The sequence below is a fragment of the Euprymna scolopes genome, chromosome 13 (assembly GCF_053919585.1).
Source record: "Euprymna scolopes isolate OS-2025 chromosome 13, ASM5391958v1, whole genome shotgun sequence".
NCBI classification, from domain to species: Eukaryota; Metazoa; Mollusca; class Cephalopoda; order Sepiida; family Sepiolidae; genus Euprymna; species Euprymna scolopes.
The window spans coordinates 121,753,155-121,773,433 of NC_136494.1; the positions used below are offsets into that span (position 1 = coordinate 121,753,155).

Here is a 20,279-nt window from a genome sequence, read left to right on the forward strand (position 1 = left end):
ACCCATAACAAGAGTTGCTTTAGAGTCTCACACCCATATATAATACTCTTGAATGATGCTATTACAAATATAGATTTAGTATCTATCTGAAGCCAAAACTGTAATTAAAATATGTACCAATGCTCAATTCAGAATAGTGCAGTATCTATTCTATTATCCTAAGATAATCTTCCCAGGCATTACCTCCTCCTTAGTATAAAAATAGTGGTAGTATTGCTAAATAGGGTTTGCAGGTGATATGAGAAAAATGAAGGCATTCAAAATGTTTCTTATTTTAAACATTTTTACATGAGGAGTCATTTCGTGTAAAAAGTTAATTTTACTCATTGAAACTCGATAAATGCATGATTAAAATGTGTAAACATTCATGAGTAAAAAATGAACATGGCTGCCAATTGCCATTTTGTAGACCAAGTAGCAGTCTTGATCTTGTCATCAAAAACCAAGATCGAGTCAAATCAAAACATTGAAAATAACACTCAAGATGAGAAGACTAATCCACAGAATTCAAATAATATATGAGGGTACATCTCTCCCAGTGGATTACACTCCCCCAGATACCAACCTGAAAATTTCTATGTCCGGTGCGGTACATATAGTTTCTAGCATTCCCGAATGGTCACCCATGTGGTACTGGTCAGGTTTATCATTGCTTAACTTCTGTGATCTGGTGATATATAATTCATATATAGTATAATTCAATTAAGTTTTAAAAAAAATCAAATTTTATTTAAATTAAAACAAAAAAATAGCAAGCAAAAAAGGACCAGCATGCAATGCAACAGCTGTTTAAAGAAAAAAAAAATAGATTAAACTTATATTTTGTACTATATGTGTATATGAAAGATAAAATTTTAATTCCATAAATACTTTTGAACACTGTTTTTTCGATTTTATTACCAAACTAATTATTAAATGACTCATGTTCCGCCTTTATTATTATTATTATTATTATTATAAGAAAAATATATTTTAATGTGAGAAATTACCAGAAAGACAAATAAAAAAAGAGGGGAGAGGATGTCAATGGGTAAAGCAAAAATAAAAGTAAAAAGGTCTCCTGGGCAACACCGGATAAATAAAACTAGTATATAATGTCAAAGTATGATCAAATAACTTGATTGAATGGATGAATATTTTAAAATAAATTTAAGTGATTTGGCTCTCAAGAGACAATTGAACCAAAACATAGCTAGCTGATAAAAGTCATGTAAAATATTATGACTATTCTAGTACAGAATATTTAACAAAATCAAATTATATATATATATATATATATATATATATCTCACCAGATTACTAAAGTTAAGCAATGGTGAGCCTGGCCAGTATCACATAGGTGACCATTCGGGAATGCTAGGTAGTGCATGTACTTCACCAGACGTAGAAATTTCCAGATTAGTATCTGAGGACGCATTTAATCAACTGGGAGAGATGCACTCTCCATCTTCATTAAGACATGCATCTAGGAGAAGGTACACTGATGTAAAAACTTGAGGTTTCTGTGCTCTGTCTTGTGGCAGCCATTGCACTGACAGATTATCAGTTGTATCAAAAAGTGTGGTTGGTTCTGCACAAAACCTTCACCACTAAAAACAAATCTGTGTGGATTTGTGAACAACTTAGTGGTTGTGTCAGAGCTCATATGTCGAAATTGACGGAAAAGTTCATCATATATATATATATATATAATTTTTCTTATCTTTATTTCATTTTACCGTTCTTTTTATATTTTATCTTGTATTTATTGCATTCAATTTTAACTTTTTTTCTACTCTTATTATTTCATATATTTTACTATATACCTTCTTTTTTTTTTTTTTTTTTTGCTATATTTTTTTATTAATTGGCTGCTTTTTATTTATTTTTTTTGTACTATACATTATATTTTATCATTGTATTTCACATGTATTTTTATATGCCTCTCCCTGTTATTTTATGTCTCCATCTAGTCTATGGTCCTGGATATGACCTTAAACTATATCCAGTGGTGAGGCTTTGGGGAATGTGGAGCCACCTTTTAATTACCATTGTTCCCAGGTCCACTCTGACCCGGAATGGTAGTACCTATTAGGGTCCCAACTATGGATTAAATAGAAACCGACTTGAAAGCAACAAATATATTCTATTAAAAATTTTTTCTTCAAAATCTTTGGATTCGCCATTAAATAACTCAAAAAGGGTTGATATGCCGTAAAACAAAAGCAACCAACCAACCATCTAATCTATTTTTTTCACGATATGTTTTTGTTTTTTAATCTTTTCTACTTTACATACAGTGTATTTTGATTTCATTTTTAAGCTAATATATTTATGCCAGCTTTTTGTGTATATAAACCTAGTTAGTTTTATCCCCTTCTGATGAAAAGAATTCTAATGAGAATGCCATTGCCTAAAAACATTTTTCCTTTATTTGATGACTTAATAAAGTTTTAACATTGAATTGTCATCCTTTATCTATACTCCTATAAATTCGGTTTTCTTTTGTGTGTATCGATATTCATATTACAAACCCTCTTTTCTATTTATTTAATGTATTTATTTGCTTCCCCACCAAAGCAAATTAGGCACAAGGCCGTTTTTAATGTGGGGTAAAAACCAGCTCCCCTAAAAGTAGGCAAAAAGGGGGCACTCTGGTTATCAAAAATAATAATTGTCCCAGTATAGAGGGTTTCCCCTCCACTGACCGGTAAAAATCATCTCAAGTGCAGCATCTGCAGAACAGATACTACACCCTGATCCCGGCGCGAAGGCCAAGAACGACAGAAAAAAGGCAATCCTCTTTTCTATTTATTTAAAAAGAAAATACAATTTTCTTATATATAGGTTGTGGAATTGCATTCACTAGCAAGCGATCTAGCAAATTTGCATATTCTTTTAAACATTCATTTTAATTAATTCCCTATGAGTTGCTTCGGTTTTTAATGGGATAATCATCTTTAGTTAACTATTACCTGTAATTATATTCATGCAGATATTCTACATGATTTATACTTGCATAATATTTGCGAAAAAAGTGTATAGTAAACACAAAATTGTTTCCATATAGATTCATGTATACGTATATATTTTTGTTAAACAAATCTATCAATAAAAGTGAACGTGTCTGTATGTGTACATTTCCCTATGCAATAACTGTCAATTTTTAGTCTACAGACTCGAAATTTGATATACAAGGTACTGAGATTTGGGAAAATCTTTGATCAGGTTTCAGCCAGAAATTTGGCTGTTAAGGGGTCAAAGTTCAACGATTTGACCTTTGAAAACTCTACCAAACTCCTCCGACAATTTTGGGTCTAAACACTTGAAATTTTAGATATAGGTTCCTTGGACATGGATCTAACTTAATAACTTGATTTGAGCCCCAAACAATAAATGTTAAGGGGGTCATAATAGAGGTCAAAGTTTAAAAAATTGACCGCTTTTTTTTTTTTTTTTGCTCAACATACACATCCAAACACCCGAGCAACGCCGGGCTGAAATGCTAGTCTATATATCTATAAAAGTGAACGTGTCTGTATCTGTATGTCTACATTTCCCTACGCAATAACTGTCAACTTTAAGTCTACACACTCAAAATTTGATATACAGGGTATGGAGATTTGGGAAAATCTTTGTAATCCGTTTTCGGACAGAAATTCGCCTGTTAAGGGGGTCAGAGTTCAATGATTTGACCTTTGAGAACTCTATCAAACTCCTCCGACAATTTTGGGTCTAAATACTTGAAATTTTAGATATAGGTTTCTTGGACATGGATCTAACTTAACTTGATTTGAGCCCAAAACAATAAATGTTAAGGGGTTATAATAGGGGTCAAAGTTAAAAAAAATTGACCGCTTTTATTTTTGCTCAACATACACATCCAAACACCCGGGCAACGCCGGGTTAGAATGCCACTATATATATATATATATATATATATATATATATAAGAAATAATCTCACGATTAAAAATAAAAAAGCCCACACTCAGTTGCATCAAAGGAGTTTTTCAAAGGAAGAGTAAAAAAAAAACAAAACAAAAAAAACTGTATACATTTAAAAGAAATATCTACAGTAGAGGAAGTGTGTTAGAAACTGATCACGTCTAATCCTAATAGACAAATAGATATAAAATTATTCCATTCTACAGTAGGTGTAGTGTAATTTTTTGTGGGATTCAAAATCTGGTTCATTTCTGATTCCGAAAAAAGGTTTGCATTCTACCTATTTGTCAAAATCTGAGTTGATCCTGGTGTGTTTTGGAAGAGAATTAAAGTTATTGTGGCTTTCCTTAGACAACTTTTCATCCAGAGGGGTTATACCTTGGTTTTTATCAAACACAAACTTATTTACATTTCTCCAAATAATACAAACAAGCTTAGTTCTGTTTATCAATAAACTGATTAAAATCCTTAAAGCCCTCTGCTTTTCGTACGAAACTGGATGTCCAAATCCTTTTTTATCTAATGAGTTTGAGTTTGGTCTAAGTTTGAGTTTGGTCTAAGAAATCATATTTAAGCTGCATCGGCCCAATTTGTCGCTTCCATTCTCAAAAGAAAATAATATTCCACTACAGAAGCTTGTTGAACAGTTGATTCATCTTAAAAAATCAAAAATAAAACAAAACAAAAAAAAAAAAAACGACTCGTTTGTCACGTGAAATTGTTTTCCGGCTCTTAAAAACTGTATCAAATTTAATGCATTTTTTTCGCAGAGGAATTAAATTGTGAATTATCAAATAAAAATGTAAAAAATGTAAGAAATAATGTTTTTTTTTTTTTTTTAAATATGTTAATCTTTGTTTCTGAAATGAGGATTATTTATTTGTATCATTTGGATTCTTTAGACCACTGTTCTCATCTCGAGTGTCATTTTTACAATGTTCCAGTCGATGCAACTGTCGACCTGCTTCAGATGGACCTTGTCAAACTCGAGAATCTACATAAATGTTTTGCTAGTATAAATAATATTGAGGATTTAAGCATCACATTTCTTTTTAAATACAATTTGGTTGCATTTCTAATTAAAAAAAAAACGTCTATTAGTGACACCTGTTTAACTTGTCCTGTTATTTGCAAATCATTTAGAAAAGTAAATATAGAAGAAGTGTAGAGATGTAAAAATAGAAATGTGGACGATATTTAAACAATGTATAGACTAGAAATTCTACGAGGTGATTGTATGTGCATATAATCTTAATATGCAAGAAATGCAACTGTTTGTCCATCAGCAGTCAACTATTTTTATATCAGACCTAAGACTGTGACATTTGTTAGAAATAACCCTAGACATATATATATGTATATATGTATATATATGTATACGAGCAAATAGTTAATAAAACATGTTAAAAAGCACTTTGAAAAAGGGTTAAAAACATTTAATCTGAAAAGGAAACACTTAATAAGTGGATAGTCCTTAATCCGCGGAGTTTCAAAGAAATACTTTCGTTCCCATCAGAGGGTAGGAATTAGCAAAATGCGGGATCGGATTTTGCATACAAAAGTATTTGATGAAACTACAAGTAAGTCAAAGATCTTGATAACAAAAAGTGAAGCAGAGGAAATATGGTTAAGAAAAAGGTGATTACACGTGAATGGATAGTCTGGTGAAAGGTAAATAATCCAATGACGGTAAAATAAAAAAATATAAATCCAAGAAAGTTAATTGAATTTCCATTCGCACAAGTAAAATCCAAGGAAATCACGTAATTGGAAGATAGTCCAAAATAATCCAAAAGGCTGAAATCCATGGAATAATTCACAAATATGTACAAGGAAAATGGGAAAAAATTCCAATAATATTAATAAAAGAAAAATAAGATATGCATTTGACACGGCTGCCGAGACAAAATGTAATTTATTTTATATATATATGTATATGATAAATAAAATGGTAAATGTAGAAAATGTTTCTGTAAAAACTTCTTGTTTTGGGAATGAAGAAGAAAATGAATTTCAATGAAGCAGAGAAAGAAAAAGGGTAGCAATTAAAATCATTTGCTATTTAGTATTCATCCAAATTACATCTCAATGTAAAAATCCAGTGAGAAAAGGAAAGAAGAAATAGTAAATCAACAGATCAAAGAAAAGGGGCAGCTTATTATGATCCTTCGTTTTAGAATAATTCCTTAAAAAACATAAATCCTGCATTGAACTCAATAACTAAAGTTTTCCTTTAATTAGATATGTTTATTATTAAGACTAAATCTGTTTTTTTTTTTTTTTTTTTTTTTTTTACATAGGCATCACCACATTATCAAGGCCAAGAGGCCACTCAAGGATAAGGGTTAAAGAGTGTACAGTAGAAATTGGACAATATAGTAATCATTAGTAATGAAAATTTGGTAAATTTGATAACTTATATGGAACGGCTCCTCAAGAACTTATTTACATTAGACTTGAAGACAACCATATTGTAGTCAGCCGGAAAGCAGGAAAACGGAAGACAATTCCACAGGCGTGCAGTTTTAAGAAAGAAGCTTTGTTCATGGAATCTACGTTTAGGTTTAGGCACAGATAAAGAGTGGGGGGAATTATTGATAGTGTTTACAGCTAGACGAGTGTTTCTTGTGAAAGTTTGGCGAGGGGGGACCATAGATTGAAGCTCAGTCGAACACTTTCCATGAAAATAATGATACATCAGAGACAAACTCGCAACATCTCTTCTGTGAGATAGAGGTTGCAAGGAAGAGAAAAGGACATCTCCTACGAGGCTACAAAGTCTATTTTGAACTCTATCAAGGCAGGCCAAGTCCTTTCTAGCAGCTCCTGCCCAGATGTGGCAACAGTATTCCATCCTTGGACGTACCTGGCTCTTATATAGATAGAGAATAGCATCAGCAGTGAGATATCTACCGGATCGATAGAAAGATCCCACCATTTTTCCAGCGGCCTTGGCAACAAATTTGATGTACGTGTTCCATTTAAGATCAGGAGTAATGGTTAAGCCAAGAAGCTTGTCAAAACTTGAGGCCTCCTGAAGACGAGAGCCATTCATTTCAATTGATGCCAGATGTGGATCAGAATGTTGATGATGTAAAGAGAGAAGCTTGGTTTTAGATGCATTAAAAGTAACCAGCCACCACGTGCTCAAGATCAGAGAAGAGAGAATCGGAGAGAACTGTTGTTTGCTGTACCCCCCTTTCTAATTCATCTTTCTTAATTATATAAAGAAATATAAAAAAAGATTCATATATATTTTTTTTTAATCTGTCAATCTCATCCTCTCTCTTTCTGACATGCATGTGAAGTTTCCGTTTCTGTCCTTTTGAATAAACTTTTTATGAATTACACAAGTTTCAGATAGAGTTTATCAACGCACACATACACACACGAAACAACAACCTGAGCTCACAATGATCATAATGGTGATGACAGCAACAAGCATGTAAAGGATATTATACATGCATCAGTGTATGTGTATGTATATATATATACATACTAGACTAGACTATCCGTGACCCGTTGGGTCAGTATGCTATATTAGCTATGGAATTCATGTATGAGCATGACACTTGTGACGCAAAGAAAATTGTTTTTTTTACATTACAGAAACATTTCTACGAAAGTATATTAAAATGAAAAAAGAATATAGATAGATTTCTATGAGTCGTTCTGTTTATTATAATTTATTATTTTTGTAAAAAAAATTTTTTTACAGTTACTGAATTATAAATGGTTGGCCATACTTATAGGTAAATGTGAACTGAACAGATACCCATAATACTTATTATAGTTAAATTCAAATTTTGATATATCTTTTTTTTTTTTTACATCGTTCATTTCTGTATTACGTTTTAGTTATTTTAAACCCCACTCTTCCCATGTTAAATAATAATTTCGAAATAATAACGTTAATATTTCATGCGCGCATGCGCAACCGGATGTCGTAAACCAAAAAGTGGATTACTGTTGTGTCCGTATCAATAACAACACGAACGCAGAAAGTAAAGGTAAAACTTATATTAAGACGAAAAGATAATCCATATTTACAAAGATGCAGTTGTACTGCAGTTGGAAGATTGTCCGGCAGAGGGCGTGTTAAAGTCTTTCATGGAGCAACCGGCACATGCGTCTTGCCTATCCGGCGTTCGAACACAGCTCCCCGGTCTTGCTGACTTGATACCTTTATCTATATCTTTATCACCCATGTATGCTAATTAGTGGGCGTCTCCACAACAGTTACATACATCATTACAAAGTCATTTGAGTATTATAATTTATATATATAAACTAGCAGGTAGACCCAACGTTGTCTGGGATTGAATGATGATCAACGAATGTTTCACACTTACATATTTTTATTGTCATTAAAATCTGTAAAATCATCCATTTTTCAATCAAATTGATAAATTGCCTGCTCCAGTTGGTGACTCATCACAGTGAACCTGAAAGAAGCTCATATGCCTCCTCGCAGTAACTTAGTGCACAATACACTGCAGTCTACATTGCATTGTAGAGAACTTACTTTTGATTTTGTAAAGCTATTTATATAAAATGGCTTGAATAAAAGTTTAAAATGCAAAACTCAAATATCATACTTCAATTGTTCTCTAAACAGAAACATTCATTTTGAATGCGCCCTTGTCATATCAAAGAACCAACTGTTGATTTTATATCCTTTGCCTTACTGCTTGTGTGATGATAAAACTTCTCAAATGTATTTGTGATGTTAGGCTGTGTAAGGTGTTAACTTTGATCAAAATCGCCTGTTCCCCCTTTCATCAGATTATTTGGATTATCAATATTCATCTAAGACATTCTGATACAAAACCTATCTGAGAACACTGCCAGGCACATAAAGTACCTTCGTGTGAAATTTCATTTATCGTTTTAGAGTCCATAGGGAATAACCTCAATCAGACACACACAGACAAAAGTTCCTTATATATACTAGTAGAGATTATGATCATCAAAATATATACAAACTGTGACTAAAGCATTCTGAGTTAACCTGCCGATTCTGAATACATGAGAGAATATTATTTGGATTATTCAGACTAGTGTTGTAATTTAGAGTGTTATTTTCATAATGTTTTGCCCGATGTAACATTCAACATTCAGGTGTATCTTGTAAAACTTGGGAATATGCACAGAATTTTAAACGGAACTTTTTAATTATTGGGGGGGGGGAGGGTAGTGTGCTCTTGTTCTGTCATTCCATGCCCGTGGAGATCATGGCTATGTGCCTACATTAAAGATGGCTTCCCGTGTGGCAGGGATATCTCCAGAGAAGACCCTAATCTACCTTATATGTGCTTCCGGGTTACACTTGCTTACACCACCGCATTTATATTTGCCCTCTATCACCCCCACAACAGCGGAGTTACTGTCTTTAAGACTATATCAGAGAAAATTGACCACATCCTGTCTGCTCATCCCTCGACTAACATTCACATTTGCGGTGACTTCAATGTCCATAATGTGGAATGGCTGACCCACTCAAATAAGCCTGATGATAAGGGGAGGTTCTGTAATGATTTTGCCATTACCTATGACCTCACTCAGATTGCTCGCGAGCCCACCCGTGTGCCCGATACTATCGGTCAGTACGCAAGCCTTCTAGACCTTTTCCTATCCACTTCCCCTGAGCTATGCTCATTTTCCATTCTATCTCCTCTGGGATCTTCCGACCACTGTGTTGTATCAGTTAAGATAAAAATGAGATATAATAAATCTACAGACGTACCTCTCCATCGTACTGTATACCGATACTCTATCGCGGACTGGGATAGCTTCCGTACATTCATATCTGATCTACCTCTCCATTCCATGTTTAAAAAGGATGTGTCCTCTATAGTATCAGACCCGACCGAATGGTTAATTGTAGGCATAGACCAATTCATACCATCCAAAAAATTCCAACAAAAACCTAACAGCCAGCCATGGTTCTCCCCTGAATGTGCTGCTGCCATCGCACACAGAAATCACTTTTTCCGTAGCTACCAACATAATAGATGCACTGAAACTAAAGCTGCTTTCAGGACCACCAGCAACCACTGTAAAAGAGTAATAAAAAATGCAAGAGAACTATATGCTCAATCCGTTAAATCCAAAGTAGCTGGGCAGTGGCTTGGCTCCCACCAGTTCTGGCAAATAGCAACACAAGTGTGCGTTCTATCCCAACCATTATCAATGGACCAGAGGTCATCTCGACAGCATCTGACAAGGCCAAACTATTTGCCAAGAACTTTGCGGCAAATTCTACCCTGGGCAACAGACAACACGCTATGCAACATACAGATATCTGTGCGTGAGGTCGCCAAGCTAATCAAGAACCTTGACTCCAGTAAAGCAACTGGTCCTGACGGTATTCCAATTATAGTGTTAAAAATATTACAACCAGAACTTGCCCCCATACTTACCAAAATTTTTAAGCATTGCCTTAAGTAGAAGTGCTTCCCAACACCCTGGAAAACCTCATCAGTATGCCCTGTATTTAAGAATTCAGGTGATAAGTCATCTCCCTCTCTGTACAGACCAATAAGTCTCCTGTGTGTCATGAGTAAGTTGCTGGAATCCACAATAAATAGAGAAGTAGTCAACCACCTCAGCAGAAATAACCTTCTTAGCGACACAATATGGTTTCCGTTCTGTTAGATCTACAGCAGATGTGCTAATGGTTATATCTCATAGGATTAGTGAATCTCTCGACAAAGGCTTCATTTCTAGGGCGATTGCTCTTGACATATCCAAAACCTCCGATAAGGTTTGGCATAAAGGCCTACTACACAAGATTTCCAGCTACGGTATAACTGGAAATGTTTTCTCGATTATTAAATCATTTCTCTCTGATAGGCTCATAAGGGTAGTAGTTGATGGGCAGAAATCAGAGGCCCACAGTATTAATGCTGGAGTCCCTCAGGGGTCCATACTGAGCCCAACTCTCTTTCTGATCTACATCAATGATCTCCCAAAACACATACTAAAATCATTCGTTGACATCTATGCTGATGACATGACTATCTATGGCAACACATCAAAGGCCGTAAATGATGATCTTCTCTCTGATTCTCTCTCCTCTGATCCTGAGCGCGTGATACAGTGGGGAAGACGTGGCTAGTTACCTTTAATGCATCTAAGACCAAGCTCCTATCTCTACATTATAAACGCTCTGATCCCCATCTGGCATCAATTGAAATGGATGGCTCTCGTCTAGGGGAGACCGCATGTTTTGATAAGCTTCTGGGCTTGACCTTTACTCCTGATTTTAAATGGAACACGTACATCAAGTCTGTGGTCAAGGTCGCTGGGAAAATGGTGGCATCCTTCTACCGCTCCAGAAGATATACCACTAATGATGCAATTCTCTATCTATATAAAAGCCAAGTACGTCCAAGGATGGACACATCTGGGCAGCAGCTGCTAAAAACAGCCTATCCTTCCTTGACAGAGTACAAAATAGACTTTGTGGCTTAGTGGGGGATGCCCTCTTCTCTTCCCTGCAACCTCTTTCCCACAGAAGAGACGTAGTGAGCCTATCTTTGTTCTATCATTATTTCCATGGCAAGTGCTCGTCTGAGCTTCATTCTCTGGTCCCCCCTCGCCAATCTTTTTCAAAAAACACCAAACTAGCTGAAACCACCGTCAATAATTTCCCCCCACTCCTTATCTGTGCCTAAATCAAAACGTAGATTCCATGAACAAAACTTCTTTCTTAGAACTGCACGCTTGTGGAACTCTGTTCTGCTTGCCTGTTTCCCTCCCGACTTCAACCTGGATGTCTTCAAGTCCAACGCAAACAAATTCCTGATGAACCGCCCCCTTAAGTAATGACACTTTATCAATTCTCCAATACTAACTATTACTACACTATCCCATTGATTACTGTACACACAATAACCTTTATCCCCGAGTGGCCCTTGGGCCTTGATAAGTGGTGAACTCCATGTAAAAAAAAAAAAGAAATAGAAAGAGTGCTCGATTCCAAAGTTCTTATCGTCCCCATCCTTTCTTTCTTTGTCTCTTTCTCGTTTTTTTCTCTATTTCAATGCAAACCTTATTCTCCACCTCTTTTCCCGTCTTTTTCTCATATATTAAAAAAACATTTCTCTTTATTTTTTTTATTTCTATTAATAACATGTAATGCGACCTCTTGTGACGCTGAATATTTTTATTATGGACTAAGCTTTTGTATAAACTATATCGCCTGAAAAGGTCTCTAGTTACTAATAACTAGGTGACTAAAACTCATGAATGTGTAGTGACATAAGTGCTTATGTAAAAATAAACAAAATTACTTTTGCCCAGATGTGCAGCTCATGATTTTATAGCTATTAGATCACTCTGACAAAGGTTAAGATATTTAAAAAATAAATGTTTAAATTTCAATGATATTTCTTACAGTTAAGGTTGGCTAAGGCGATTTGTTCCTTGCTAATAGTCAGAGATAACTTTGTTGCCGGGTTCAAATCTCTCAAATGACGGTGATTGTGTCACCCTGCACTGATGGGTCCCGAAAGGATGAAACACTAGTGTTTGTAGGTATTTAATGATTATATATATATATATATATATATATATATATATAAACGCCTTTGCCTATTTTTTTTCAATTTTTAATTCATTCATTATTAAGTTTTCTAAAAATAAAACCTACTCTCAAACAGGAGTTCTTTCCTCCCTTAATGTGTAAATCAGGTTAGTCTAATGGCAAACAAGACATTTTTAAATATCACAGGCTCATTAACATGAACCAATTCTTGTAAAATGTTTGTTTTTTATCTGGTGCAGAGTAGGCAGAAGAGGAGGCAGTTACTATTTGACTCTCTGCACATTTACTGCTTTTCTTTTTGAGGGCGAAAAAGCTCATTGGTATAAACTTGATCACTATCCAGAAATGTGTTCTAAATAAATATTAGTTTGGTATTTTAATATTTTCATGGTTGGTTTCTGTCTGCAAACTATGCACTTGAGGTTGGCTGATATGAAGCTATGCCAGCGTTTACATTGGATATAAAAAATACACTATGACATAATGAAACATCAAACAATATTCTTATTAATAGATAATAGATATCTAAGGATAGATATTTGTGTTCAAATATCAATCTTAAAAAGTACATCTAAAACTTGATTTTCAGTTGTTATTAAAACTGTCAACAAGTTGAAAATGGACATTTAAATGGAAAGCCATTATTTGTAATCTAGACCCAGTTGAATTAATCTTAGTTTCTTTTATGTCAAATTGAAAAAAAAAAAAAAAAAAAAAAAAAAATTTCAAATACAATACTTTTGCTGAACTTGGAAGTTTTTAGTGCGAGATTAAGACAGATATGTAGATTTATTTGCAATAGTTTCTTTTTCTCTCCTGTTTTCCAACTGTTACTTTCAAATATTTTATAACCAAGTTGACAATTGGTACATGATTTTAACATTGAAAAAAGAAATTAAAAAAAAAAAAAAAATCAATTGTGAATACTTCATTCAAAACGGACTTTTGGTTTCTAATTTTTCTAATGACAATTACTTAATGATCCTCAAAATTAAAAAAAAAAGTATATTTTTTACTTTCTTTCATTTGCTTAATTTAATTTATAAAATAGTGAAATCTGATGTTGCAATTATGTATAATTGTATGTGACTTTCGCTTAATTATTCAATAATCAAGAAGACTGACTCGAATAGTTTCTATTTAAAATTTTAATCTTGTGTTTCTATAAATCTCTATTATTTAAGTTAGAATTAAATATGCTCTTTCCTATATTTTATTTGCAAGAATTTCAGATTTTCAACTCTTATTCTAAAAGATTATCTTTGCCTTTTGAAAGTTCCTATAATGAATAATTTGACAATTTTGAAATTATGATCTGGTTTTAATAAATTATGAAAATGCTTTCATCGTTTTAAATCACATCCTAATTAATGTTAAGTCCACTTGAAAAGTTATTGGAATTAGTTTCAGATATGATCATCATATTTGCTTTTACGTCCGTTTTACATATTGGCATGAAATAGAAACTGATTTCAAAACTGGCTCATTTCTGGCCAGATCTTTATTTAGTGAATTTTTTTATAATTACCATCCATATTTTCCTTGGCATTTCCTTATCTATAATATACATCAATTAAATTTCTCATCCTTCCTCATCTGTTATAGTGTTTTCAATCACACAATTGTTGTACAAGTAGTTTGTTCTCAAAATGGAGACAAATAAATCAAAAAAGAAAAATAGAGAATTTAAGCTTAACCTTATTTTATCTCAGATTTACATCGCAGCCAATGGAGTGTATTCTTTGGAAGACAAAATCCAACAGCTTGAGGCACAAGTGGAAAACATTCATGAGGGAATGTCCGAGAGGAGTATGTCTGATCTTGAAGATGAAGTAGCGAAAACAGTAGCTCAAGTGGAACACAGTGAACACCAGGTAAGTTGAACAATTTTATTGAATGAATGTGTCTGCATGTTTTTCTGTTTGTTCGTGTGACGAATTTGAATACAAAATGCAGTAAAAACCATTTTCAAAGTTTTTAAGTTTGTACCAGATTTCATTATTCTATCGCACTAAAGTTTTTTTTTTTTTTAAATTTCTTTTTACAAAATGATATTTGGGATGAAATATGGAATAAGGACTCCAGCTGACTTCACTAAGAAAGGGACAGATTTTGTTCAACATCGGTTTAACCTTCACCTTGGCCACCATTTCCCTCCCCCGTGCATCCCCAAATTAAATTATAAATGAGAGCAAAAAAGGGCAGATTTGAATACCTAGTCTAAAAGAAAGTGAGAAATAAAAATGACCACTTCCCCCATCTAAAAAATGAAAACTAAAACTTACCTTGCACGGACGGTACTCTTCAATGGCGATTCCAATCGCCCTCCAAATTAAATGTTGGAAAATCGAAAAGAAAACCAGGTTGACTTGTTTTTTTTTTCTTGTAAACTATTTGCCGGCAACTGTTTTAAATGTGATATTCATCCAAAACATCCCTTAAAAAATCAACTTTTTAATTGTAAGTCTTCATTTAGTCTATCAGGCCATAAATACTAAATATAATTCGTTTTTTTTTTATTATTATTGTTTGTTTGGTTTTTATAAAAATATCAATCCAAATTTTGGTTTAAATAGTTTATTAAATATATAAACACTCTCTCTCTAAAAAAAAAAAAAAATCAATGTTGACCGTGAATAAATAATATAACTCGTTGTTATCATTATTATTATCATTATTGTTTTTTAATAAAAATATTAATCCAAAGATTAATAAAATTTGTCTAAATATATAAAAAAAACGTACTCTTGGTTGCAAAAAATCTGTTTGAATGTGTCAGGATTGATTAGATATCAACCGAACTCTGTCCTTTTCTTTGTGAAGTCATCTGAAGTCCTTATTCCATATTCTGTCCAATATTTGTCTAATTCGGTTTTAATTCTAAATTTGGAAATTGTTTCCAATAAATTTTAATTGCAATATTGTCTTTTATAGTCTTTATTCTCAATTTTAAGAAATTTGTTTATTGCATTTTGCATTAAAACTCATATTTTGCTTAAATATTAAATTCGCTCTTATATTTTATATTTTTATTGAATTTTTTTTTGCTGTTGCTTTATGTTCTGATTTGTATGTAAAACATAAATATTGCTTCTTTTTTATTCTGCTTTTTATTTGCGTTGAATTCAGGTAATAATGGCACAGGTAAAGATTTCCTTTTTTCGTTCGTCGGACAAAGTAATATTAATTTTGATGCCAACTACAATGGCTTTATTTGAAATATCTAATATCAGTACATTATCTGAACCAAAATTAATTCTATGCATTTCAGTGTTTAGTCTATTGGCACTTCTGAATTACACGGACGGCGCCATTGTTAGGGGGCGATAACTCCAATTTCTTCTTGGTCAAATAACACAGTATATAAAACTGTATCAATATATAATTGTGAAAACATTTATTGAAAAGACTACATAAGAAAATATAATTTTAATAAAACAATTTTTGAATTAAAGTGAAATTGGAATTTTTCCCAAACAATTTAATTATTCAAATTAAATATTTTTTCGAATTAAAGCAACATTGAATTTATTTTTTCCAAAACAATTTTTTTAATTAAAGTAAAATTGTCACTAACTTTGATGGAGAAGTGTTACCTGGGGACACTTTAGTGAAACACACAAAAAAAAAAAAAAAAAAAAAAACGCTGTCTGTATAATGCAGAAGTGCCAGTCTATTCATAAGAAATCAGCAACTTTTACTCAATATCAACATTAGTTTTCCCTTTATCAGGCTTTTAATCCTAACCCCAAAAAGTTTTTATGTTGATAATACTAAAATATTTTTATTTTTACATTATTATTATTTTCTATTTTTCCTCATGTGCCATAATCACCAGTCAACACTCGCATCGTTTATTTATTAAAGTGTCTGCCATTTATGTGATGGATGAATTTATTACATTTGTTGATCGTTGTTGTTTTTTTTTATTATTTAACAAAATTTAAAATATCTGTTGAATAAATGGATGTAGACTTCATTTATTTCATGCAAAAGCTTCTAACAGGAAAATCTAATATTTGTGTCCAGAAAATACAAATTCCTTTTTGTAGATTTCATTTCTAATCAGGATCATCCAAAGTACAAAATTTGTATAATTTTTTTTTTTTCATTTATCTTCTATAAGCACTGAAATCAACATGAATAAAATGACACCAAAAAATGATAAACCATTAAATTTGCCAGTCTCTTATTTAACAGCCATTTTCTTTTGTAACGCCATGACATTTGTCTGAATTAACCGTTTCGATCATTCACTAGGTGGCATCCTTTGAGTGTTCAGTTGATCAGTTACAAAGAGCCACAGAATGCCTTCCATACTTGTCACCAAGACAGTCGGTTGATTCAGGAGTCTCATCAACAAAAGAACAATTCCAGGTTCCTAGAATTCTAATTGGTCAAACTTCCGAAGACGATGTTCCAGAAAGCCGATCCGAATTTGATACAGACTCTGGCATTGAATTACCGTCAGTCACTCAGTTGAAAGCAATGTTTAATCATCCGAAAGACGTTCAAGATTCATCAGTTAAAAGGGTTAGCATCGATTTTTTTAGGATATTGCCTTGATTTTTTTTTTTTTTTTTAACCCTCCTTCCACTATTTTTTCCCCTGGTTTTACATGCATGTTGGTCTTAACCCATTCCCCAAGGTAATAAAGCATTTTGGTTTTTCTATCTTCCCATGAGAATACTGCTTTGAAGTTTTACAAACATTTGCTTTTAGTTTTTGGTAGAATGCAATTCCAAAACTAACAACATACTAATAATCATTGAAGTGCGACTAACTCTTTTTTTTTTTTCTACTGATCGAAAGAAAAAATAATAAAATCCAAAATTTAAAAAGTTTTTCATTATATGCGATTTAACATCTTGCACGCTGGCATGTGTTTAGATGGCTTTTAGAAATCGACTTCCAAATTAACATTACTCTGGCCAGCTGGCTCCTGATAAATAAATAATTGACTGTAAAAAGTTGTCTTGCAAAAAAAAAAAAAAAAATGTAACATCATTACAAGTTCGCAGAAAAAATTCTTGTCTTTTGTGTATTTATAAGTCACTTCAAGTTGTCACTTTTGCAATTAAATTAATTTAGGAATATAAAAATGAGAGAATAGATTCCTACTTTTATGAACAAAAAAAATTAAAATAAAGGTGCTTATGCAGAACGAAAACGAACTTTTATGCAACAAAACCTTAAACTTGGGTTAGGATTGGTTAAAAAAATAAATTTATATCTATAAAAGTGAGAATGTGCGTGTGTGTGGGGGGGGGACACTTCTCAACCTATATACTCAACGAATTTTTGATTTACAGACTTGAAATTTGGTATATAGTATATTCAGACAGGTGGAAAACTTTATAATCAGTTTTCATCCAGAAAAAAGAGGGCTGCTAAGGGGGAGTCAAGATTGAAAAATTGGTATGTTAGTCATTGGATTTTATCTGTTTGCTAACAGTTTCATGACTGCGCATGCACAAATCGTTTACATTTATGTTAAGAATGAGTAGGTTTGAAAATATTTTTAGAGATACTGTCAAGCCAGCCTAATGGTTATCGTACTTGACTATCTTTAGGTTTCGATTTCAAATCATTTTTTTTTTTTTTACTTACAAGAAGTGAACTGTTTAGAAGAAAAACTTAATACTCACAGGACCATGTCTCAAATTCTTTTTTTTTTTTTTTTTTCAATTTTTTTACGTTTAATAGTGGGCAACGCCAGGTACATCTGCTAATAAATAAATAAATAAATAATAATTTAAAAAAAAAACCAGTTCGGTTCAAATTCTGTAGAAGTATTAAAAAATTCCAGTGTAGAAAAGAATATGAAAATTTGAATCCATTCAGACATTAGTTCCAGTATCTCAAATTTGTAATAAAATTGGAAGACTTTCACATTTCGTTTCTCTGAAATTTTTATGTATAAGACTACAGTTACTGGAAAATTGTGTTTAACTACTTTACTACAAGTAAGAATGAGGAGCAATTTAATTGAAAGGGTAAAAATAATATTTACAACTATTGCAGGCAGCCATTTTTTTATTTAGTTATATATAAACATAATAAAAATATATGTTATCTGGCATTATCCAGTAATGTATCTACTTATTTCTTTTACCTCCACTTTTTTTTTTAAACTGTCATTTTATTTCTTGATTCAAACAAAATATTAATATTTTGAAAAAAAGAGAAATAGCTATGTATGGACAAATACAAAGTTATATTTAAAAAATTATTTTAAATAGCAGCAATTTAAAAATAATTTCGTCTTCGACAAAGTATTTTTTAGAAATATAATTACATTTTATCCATCTTAATATGCAGCAACAATCTACAAGAAAAACTGACAGACCAGAATCCAAAGTTGATTTTGTAAAGGAAAAAAACAGCTATTGATAACAAAGAAATGATAAAGAGACAGACTTTAAAAATTTCACACAAATGTACTGTGTCTGGGAGTGTTCTTAGATAGGTTTTGTATTGGAATACCTCCAATAAATATCAAACATTGATAAACGAAGGAACAGTGCAATTTTGACCAAAGTTAACACCCTTATGCAGCCTAACATCACAAATGCATTTGAGAAGTTTTATCACCACACAAGCAGAAGGATCCAGCGCATAAAATCAATAGTAGATTTTTTGATAAGACAGGGGTGTGTTCAAAATGAATATTTATGTTTAAAGCACAATTGAACCATGATAACTGATTTTTGCATTTAAAACTTTAATTCAAGTCATTATATAAAATAACTAATTGGACGTCTGCCTATCCCGGTCTTAGAATATGCTTAAATATATTTTAATTTATGTAGATTGTGTATGTATGTATTATAGAATCAATTCTCTATTGATTTTTATATATTATGAGGAATAATTTGCCCAGTGGATTAATTCACATAAAAAAAAAATAATAATGAAAATGTCACTCATCAAATTCCGTCTGTGTAAACAATATCATGTCAGTTGATATCCAAGTTTGATTTTTCCTGAGCATTGAAATGATTTGCTGAAAATTGAATCTCCCTTGATTTGTTGAGAATTATCTCCCTTGGCCAGTGTAACATACAAAAATTCTTTTTTTTTATCTATAAAAAAGAAAGACTATTTTTAGGATCAGATTTTTTTCGATTTTCAATACTTATCGGATAAATTTCTGTACAAAACATATCTAAGAACACTAGCAGACATGCAAATTACCTTTGTGTGGAATTTGCAAAAAATAGGCTCAGCTGTTTAGGAACTTATAGGGAACTCTCTCTCACAAAGTGACTTATATAATAGTAGATAGATTTTATAAAATCAGCAGTAGGTTCTCTACAGTGCAATATAGACTACAATGTATTGTGGACTGCCATTTTCAGGAGGCATATGAAGCTTATTCCTGGTGCACTTCAATAGGTCACCGACTAGAACAAGCAAGCAATGGATTTTATTGAAAAAAAAAATGGAGATTTCAATGACAATAAAAGTATTAGAAGTGTAGATGTTCGTTGATTCTCATTCAATCACAGGCAATATTAGATCTCCTTGCTAGTATTATATTAAGTAAGATTATAGATATGTTAAACTAGATTTATTTGTAATTATTTTCATTTCAAATTAACTAAAAGACAAACAGGTTATACCTTTTCAGTATATTACCTTTTTGTTCAGTTAAGCCTTGAAAATAAAACAGTCAGCCATTACCAGTTTACCAAAAAACCCGTTTCATTTCTGTAAATAGAAGATAATAAAACAAAAACTTCTAATTTAGGGAAAGTTGCTTTTTTATATAGAGAGTATTCAACAAAAATATTTACATT

At 32.3% G+C, this 20,279-nt stretch overlaps 1 protein-coding gene across 12 annotated transcripts in view; it reads left to right on the plus strand.

Moving 5' to 3' along the window:
- Positions 1-20,279, plus strand: part of LOC145292174 (uncharacterized) — an 806,320-nt gene that overhangs the window by 750,346 nt on the left and 35,695 nt on the right. For 8 of the 12 annotated variants that reach the window (XM_080138436.1, XM_080138439.1, XM_080138440.1 and 5 more), the window contains 2 exons: positions 14,190-14,351; positions 16,738-17,010. In XM_080138436.1, the coding sequence (XP_079994562.1) occupies positions 14,190-14,351; positions 16,738-17,010 (435 nt within the window). The remainder of the gene's footprint in view (positions 1-14,189; positions 14,352-16,737; positions 17,011-20,279) is intronic. The other 4 variants (XM_080138442.1, XM_080138443.1, XM_080138444.1 and 1 more) reach the window with 1 other exon arrangement.